This window comes from Camelina sativa, chromosome 10, assembly GCF_000633955.1.
Source record: "Camelina sativa cultivar DH55 chromosome 10, Cs, whole genome shotgun sequence".
NCBI classification, from domain to species: domain Eukaryota; kingdom Viridiplantae; phylum Streptophyta; class Magnoliopsida; order Brassicales; family Brassicaceae; genus Camelina; species Camelina sativa.
Genome location: NC_025694.1, coordinates 8,804,162 through 8,811,012, shown reverse-complemented (window position 1 = coordinate 8,811,012; position 6,851 = coordinate 8,804,162). Strand labels below are relative to the sequence as shown.

Here is a 6,851-nt window from a genome sequence, read left to right as displayed (position 1 = left end):
TTTTTTTTTTTTTTTTTTTTTAATTTTAGATATGAGATCCAAATTCCATTTGTTTGTCATGTTTTTTGGAGATTGAAAGGAATAAAAGATAAGGCGTGTCTCAAAGAACCACCTCTTAATCATGATTGTTCGTCAACTCGTTAAAATCACCAATTAAAGAAAAATGGAATAGAACGTCATAAACCAATTTTGTTAAACACTCATACACATCATCTCGGTTCTTGGGAACCAGATCACCATAAACAAAGATCAAATGTATAGTCTTCCCATTCACAATTGTTTCAATATCTATTATGCAATTACTCTCATAAAGAATTGAAACATTGAAATCATTATTATAGAAAATGGCTAAACCACCACTACAACCAACATGATCCACCATAGTTACATTATTAAAACCAAAATGCAATTTAAACTTATCAAGAAAACAAAAAGACTGTTTTTATTTCAAAAAGAAATATAAAAAATCTAGCGTATCCACAAATTGTGGAGATAACCAATTGTCTTTATTCCCTAACCCCCAAATTCTAACTTAAAACAGTTAGAACCTTCATAAACTAAACCGCTGGTTTTGGGGGTTTAGGTCAACCTGGTTTACCCTTCTCCATCTCCTGGTTCGTCGGGTAGCTCGTGTCACCTTTACGAAGTTCAGTTGTAGTGTAGATTTTATATTTTTATTTGTAAACTTCAATCGTTTGCTTCGTCTATATTATATGGCATCAACTCAAGTCTCAACACCAGTTTTAGACTTTTAGTCAACCTTTAAAATTAGTCACAATAGAGTAATTTGGATATTTTTATGTTTATCAAAGCATATAAATTATGTTGTAAAATTTTATTTTTCTTCCTAAGAATAATGGAAACACACGTATGTAAAAATCTTCAACTCAAAATCAGCACTACAAGAAAACATAATATTGCATAAAAAAAACATAGTTGAGTACAACATCATGTAAGCGTGAAAGATTAAATTATAAAAAAAAAAAACCAAAGATTAAATTTAATCGTTAAAAAACACCCTGTGATCCTACTTATATAATCCTAGGTTGGCAAACCAAATCTAAAAACGCATCTGCTAGTTATATAAAGTTAATGTTGATGTCTAAAAACCTAATATCTTGATGTCTTTAGTTTTGGGTTTTGGCAGTTTATGAAAATATCGATGATGGAGAAAGTACTTCTTTCTGGTATACTGGTCACCGCTTGGATGTCTAATTACCATTGCAGGACAGAGGTGTACATAATATCTATAATATTTTCAAACAATCGACAATATCTATAGATGTCACATAATATTTACTGCAAGTTAATTCAAACTCTGGTTCGATATGAAGTAATTGATGATGGTGATGGTCTTCTCTTTTGCTGCAACTTATCTAGATCGATTTGGATATTTTCATTTTAGTATTTAAGTTCATGGTGGTTTCATTCGAGATGGTGAACCATCTTTCTTTGGGAAGTTTTGTGCTCTGGCTGTTCTTGACGAAGAAGATTGGGCTTGGGTCCTCCGTGCTTGCTCGAGCCTCCATCGGATTGCCTGAAAATGATGATTATGTGATTTGTGCGGTGGTTTACGGTGGTTTGGAGATCGGTGGTGACTGGTGTTTGCAGAAGTCAAACTGGTGACTCTTTTTTCTTCTCGTCCCACGTGTCCTCAACTTCGTTTCAGATCGTGACACGTGGCTGTTGAGTTGGATCTGGCAGCACTCTTTCCTTATGCTTAGGTTTTATGTTTGCTTAATAAAAGCGATAAAATCTTGTTTTTTTGGTTAATCTCTAATGGTTAATCGACCAGAAGTTACGGGTTAATTGGATTGCACTCATAGTTCGGCCGGATCGCGCGTTAAGCATAAAAGTTTCTGGGACTGAGGTTAAGTGAGAAATTCAATTTTTCTCTTAATTTCTTGCAAAGGTTGTTTTAGTGTTTTTACTACTTTTGCTTTGTAAATTTTGACTTTATTGTTGTAACCCTTTCTTGGGTCTGACTTTTTGAAGAAAGTAATAATACTCCAGTGAAAAAAAAAAAAAAAGTCTAACTAGGATTTAATAGGTGAGACAGTTTTTTACACTATTATAATTATTGAATAAAACTCGCTGAAGTTTATGGTGGTAAATAAACCAATGCGTAGTATTAGATTGGTTAGGTTGGAATTAAATTACTATACTATTCTGTCTAGTTTGGGGATTTTGGTTTAGGCGGTGCCAAAAGAAACCTTCTAGCTGGAAGAGAGTATTTATGAAACTTTCTTCGTTCTTGTGCCAAACTGCGAATTGCAAAACCAGTTTATAGCGGAGGAGTGAGTGGCCGTCGATATCGCCGCCGACGCCTCACATTCCGCTGTCTCTCTCAAACTCCTCCGACTCCTGTCTCAAGTATCTTCCAAGGAAGCTATTTCAATCTTTCTCTTGTGGTTTCGTTGATTCATTTTCAAAGGTCTCTCCCTCCATCTCCTCTTAGTTTGGAAATCAAAATTGGCCTTTCTATATATCACAGAGCTGAAGGTAAGAACTGAGCCATTAACAGAGCATTAGAAGGAGAGTGAATTTTTTGAATTTGGGTTTTTTTTTTTGTTTTTTTTTTGTGTGTGTTGGTTTGTGAATTTTACTTCGGGTGTTGAATTTCAGAAGTTGGTTTCTCAAAATGTTGGATTCTAAGCTGAGGTTCTTCCTTCAAAGATGTGTAGTGCTTGGACAGACGAAGCAAGTCCATGCACAGTTAGTTGTGAACGGTTTTAACCATCTTGAACCCGTTTTGGTCCACCAAACTCTTCAGTTGACTAAAGAGTTCTCTAGAAATGTTGTATACTATGTCAAAAGAATCCTCAAGGGGTTCAATGGTCTGGATTCTTTCTCTTGGGGGTGTCTTGTTCGGTTCTTGAGCCAGCATAGGAAGTTTAAAGAAACGGTTTCCGTGTACATCGAAATGCATAACTCTGGAGTTCCTCCAAGTTCACATGCTATAACCTCAGTGTTGAGAGCTTGTGGTAAGATAGAGAACTTGATTGATGGTAAGTTGATTCATGCTCAGGCGCTTAAAAGTGGGTTTTGTGGCTGTGTTTATGTTCAGACAGGTCTGGTGGGTTTGTATTCTAGGCTCGGTTACATTGAGATGGCAAAGAGGGCTTTTGATGATATTGCTGAGAAGAACACTGTTTCGTGGAACTCGCTTTTACAGGGGTATCTAGAAAGTGGGAATGTATATGAAGCTCGCAGAGTCTTTGACAAGATTCCAGAGAAAGATGTTGTCTCATGGAATCTGATTATCTCGAGCTATGCCAAAAAAGGTGACATGGGGAATGCATGCTCTTTGTTTCTGGCGATGCCTTTGAAAAGCCCAGCTTCTTGGAATATTTTGATTGGTGGCTATGTGAATTGCAGGGAAATGAAACTAGCAAGAACCTATTTCGATACAATGCCTCAGAAGAATACTGTTTCTTGGATTACAATGATTTCAGGGTACACAAAATCGGGAGATGTTCAGTCTGCTGAGGAGCTCTTTAAACATATGTTTAAGAAAGACAAACTCGTTTATGATGCCATGATAACTTGTTATGCTCAAAACGGCAAGCCAAAGGATGCTCTGAAGCTATTCTCTCAGATGCTTAATTCTGATATTCAGCCTGATGAGATCACACTCTCAAGTGTTGTATCAGCTAACTCACAGTTGGGTGATATCAGTTTCGGTACATGGGTTGAGTCATATGTAACCGAACATGGAATCAAGATTGATGATCTCTTAAGTACCTCGCTGATCGATCTTTACATGAAAGGAGGAGACTTTGCCAAGGCATTCAAATTGCTCAGCAATCTAAATAAAAAGGACACAGTTTCTTACTCTGCTATGATCATGGGCTGCGGGATTAACGGCATGGCCACAGAAGCAAACCGTTTCTTCAGAGAGATGATCAAAAAGAAGATCCCTCCAAATTTAGTAACATTCACAGGACTATTATCAGCGTATAGCCATTCAGGTCTTGTTCAAGAAGGCTACGAATGCTTCAAATCCATGAAAGACTACAACCTGGAACCTTCAGCTGATCATTATGGGATAATGGTGGATATGTTGGGACGAGCTGGGAGGCTAGATGAGGCATATGAGCTGATCAAGAGTATGCCGATGCAGCCAAATGCTGGTGTTTGGGGAGCGTTGCTTTTAGCTAGTGGTTTACACAACAACGTTGAGTTTGGAGAGATTGCCTGCAGCCACTGTGTTGAACTTGAGACTGATCCTACTGGTTATCTTTCACATCTTGCTAATATATATACGTCTGTTGGTAGATGGGATGATGCAAGGAATGTCAGAGATGCTATGGAAGAGAAGAAACTGCGTAAGACACTTGCGTGTAGCTGGGTTGAGACTTGAGAGTTCAGTTCTTTGAGATTTCGGTTTAGGATCATCGGTGTGAAAGAAACAATCTGTAGGTTGGGTAAACCAGAATGTGGAAGGGCTTGTGTTGTGGATCAGAAGGTAAAGACTGTGTCCATGTACTGATCTGGAGAGAAGACAGCGTGGGACAGATGGTTCGATAATCAACTTAGGAAGAGGTTGGCATTGGAGTAGACATGAGGTGGTAGTTCTTCTGCTTTGGTCTCTGATCTTTCTGGTTTGTATCTTTACAACTACCTATAGGAGTGGCTGTAACCAGCAGGCCAGCAACGCCTCCATGGCAACCAACATGGCTACCGAACGAGACTCTCAGACCATTATGTATTTATAGTTTTACAGTTATGGTCATGTATTGAGTTCAGTAATACGACTGTATCTTACGTAGTGACTAGATGTCACTTTCATAGAGCTTGCTAGTGGAGTTGCTAAACGCGCAATTACTAAGAGCGCAATCATTTGCAAACTGATCCAATTTCTACATCCAAGAGTGAAGAGAAACGGTAGAAAAAGTTGGGAAAAAAAAAAACAATCCTAAGTTACAGTCTTACAGACCAACATAACACCTAAACCTCTCTGGCAGGTAGAGTCCTAATATAGGAACTGAGATACAGAGGATTTATGAGATCTTTGAGGAAGCAATCACGTCGAAGTGATGTTAATGTCATGATGAGAAGGCTTTTGTCGTGGATCAAAAGCTAAAGGCGGTGTCCATGTACTGATAGGGAGAGAAGGCGGCATGGGCCTGATGGTTGGCATTGAAGACGACATGAAGTTGTGGTGGTTCTGCTGCCTCGGTCTCTGATCTTGCTGGTTTGATCCGGGTAAGAAACTTCCAACAACCACCTGAATAGGAGTAGCTGCAACCAGCAGGCCAGCAAGACCACCGCCTACAACACGTCCATCAGGGCTAGCCAAGGACACACTCATCCCGCCTGTTCTGCTTCTCGTCCCATCCGCGTCACTACTAGGCATGAATGTTCCAGACAGTGACAATATCTCAAACCGACCCTTTAAAATGATTATAAATAAAAATAAAAAAAATAAAAAATAAAAAACCGGTTAAAAAAATTTAATAAAGTTTGCTTACGGTCTTTTTCATCAGAGTGATTGGAGATGGAAACAAAACAAACACATACCTCATAGGTCAATGTACCGCCACATGAATCAGGCTGACGAAGTGTAACACTGGAAACGACACCGTTTGCGCATAAAACACAAATAGCTACAGACCTTTGTTGAGAAAACGATATTATCTTCTGCGTTACGTCCTATATAGGAAAAAACCAAATTCCCAAATACTAATCATCAATTTACTCACAACATAAACACAATTTTTTATAATATTATATATGTTTCTCCTGACCTCTCCAGCGTTCACCGTGAGTATATGCGGTGTGAAATTACCTCCGGCAGAGGAAGGAGCAGCCCATTCACCTTAACAAGGACAACATCTCCCTCAATATAACATGCAATATATATCACTATTACCGTCTATATACGTATAGATAACCGTATATGTACGGACAAAAAGTTTTAGTATTAAGGTAAGAAGGTCCCACTTGTTGAAGTAGTAGAGAAGCTTTTCTTTTGCATGTCTTAAAACTTAAAAAAGACCCAGAAAGATCCCAAAATATATCTTTTACAAAAAACTTTAATAGTCACAAGAACTCAAGATTCAGTCTTAAAAATGAAACAAAAGATTTAGAAAAAAAAAATGATTACCTAAATTCTCGACTTGGTGGTGGTACTTTGGTCTGATGAAGGAGTTAGCACTAGTGGTAGTTGCTGATATCATCACTTTATCACGCCTCTCCGATACAGAGAAATCGATGACGCGAGAAGTCGTTGGTGCGGCTGATGATATCGGATTTGGGGATAGCGTGACTGCTCCTGCTCCTGCTCCGTCGTATTTCCTAGGGCGTCCTCGCTTTTTCTTCACCGGTCCGCTTGAGTAAGTCGCCGGTGGTGGAGGAGGAGCGAAGGAGCTTTGCGACGGTGGAGGAGGAGGAGGATGAGAGAGGAAGGTGGTGGGAGGTGGATTTGAAGTTTCTGATCTCGGAGCCATGTGGAAGTCAGACGGCGCGTTGGATCTCACCACCGTAACGCCACCGTCGGTCCCGGTGGTTGTTTTTACAACTTCACCTCCGGTAGTCTCCATATCGACAATAGATTTTAAGACAGAAGCTTTAAACCATTCAAGAAATTAAAGAAACAAGAAACTTTTTTATTTTTTTTAAGAAAAGTTGAAATTATAATTTAGAAATCAGATTAAAAATCAAAATAGGAAGAAAAATATGAGATAATAATATTTTCTTGTAGAGAATATTACAATTTCTTAGAAATTAAAAGCTATGGAAATTATTAGGAAGGAATTAGGTAATGTTTGAGAGGAAAGTGAGGAAAATTAGATTTATTTATGCTTCTGTGGTTTAGATGAAAAAAGAAAATAAATATTTTTTTTTGA

At 38.4% G+C, this 6,851-nt stretch overlaps 2 protein-coding genes across 3 annotated transcripts; one reads left to right on the top strand and one right to left on the bottom strand.

The window, feature by feature from the left end:
* Positions 2,226-4,850, top strand: LOC104718031 (pentatricopeptide repeat-containing protein At4g22760-like). 2 transcript variants are annotated; one of them, XM_010435690.2, is made up of 2 exons: positions 2,226-2,502; positions 2,629-4,850. In XM_010435690.2, exon 2 carries the CDS (start codon positions 2,642-2,644, stop codon positions 4,361-4,363), a length of 1,722 nt encoding a protein of 573 aa, XP_010433992.1. In that variant the 5' UTR covers positions 2,226-2,502; positions 2,629-2,641; the 3' UTR covers positions 4,364-4,850. The 2 variants fall into 2 exon arrangements, with proteins under 2 accessions (XP_010433992.1, XP_010433991.1); XM_010435689.2 differs by having other exon boundaries at positions 2,227-2,502; positions 2,626-4,850.
* LOC104718032 (AT-hook motif nuclear-localized protein 2-like) lies at positions 4,810-6,851 on the bottom strand. Its single transcript, XM_010435692.1, has 4 exons — positions 6,110-6,851; positions 5,751-5,821; positions 5,524-5,655; positions 4,810-5,395 (listed from the first exon to the last, which is right to left on the bottom strand). The coding sequence occupies exons 1-4, from the start codon at positions 6,543-6,545 to the stop codon at positions 5,027-5,029; spliced, it is 1,008 nt and encodes a 335-aa protein (XP_010433994.1). The 5' UTR covers positions 6,546-6,851; the 3' UTR covers positions 4,810-5,026.

Coding starts and splice junctions, on each gene's coding strand:
- LOC104718031 (XM_010435690.2), top strand. CDS start 2,642: ATGTTGGATTCTAAGCTGAGGTTCTTCCTTCAAAGATGTGTAGTGCTT.
- LOC104718032 (XM_010435692.1), bottom strand. CDS start 6,545: ATGGAGACTACCGGAGGTGAAGTTGTAAAAACAACCACCGGGACCGAC. Junction 5,822..6,109: donor CCACCAAGTCGAGAATTTAG/GTAATCATTTTT, acceptor GTCCTTGTTAAG/GTGAATGGGCTGCTCCTTCC. Junction 5,396..5,523: donor GCGGTACATTGACCTATGAG/GTATGTGTTTGT, acceptor ATCATTTTAAAG/GGTCGGTTTGAGATATTGTC.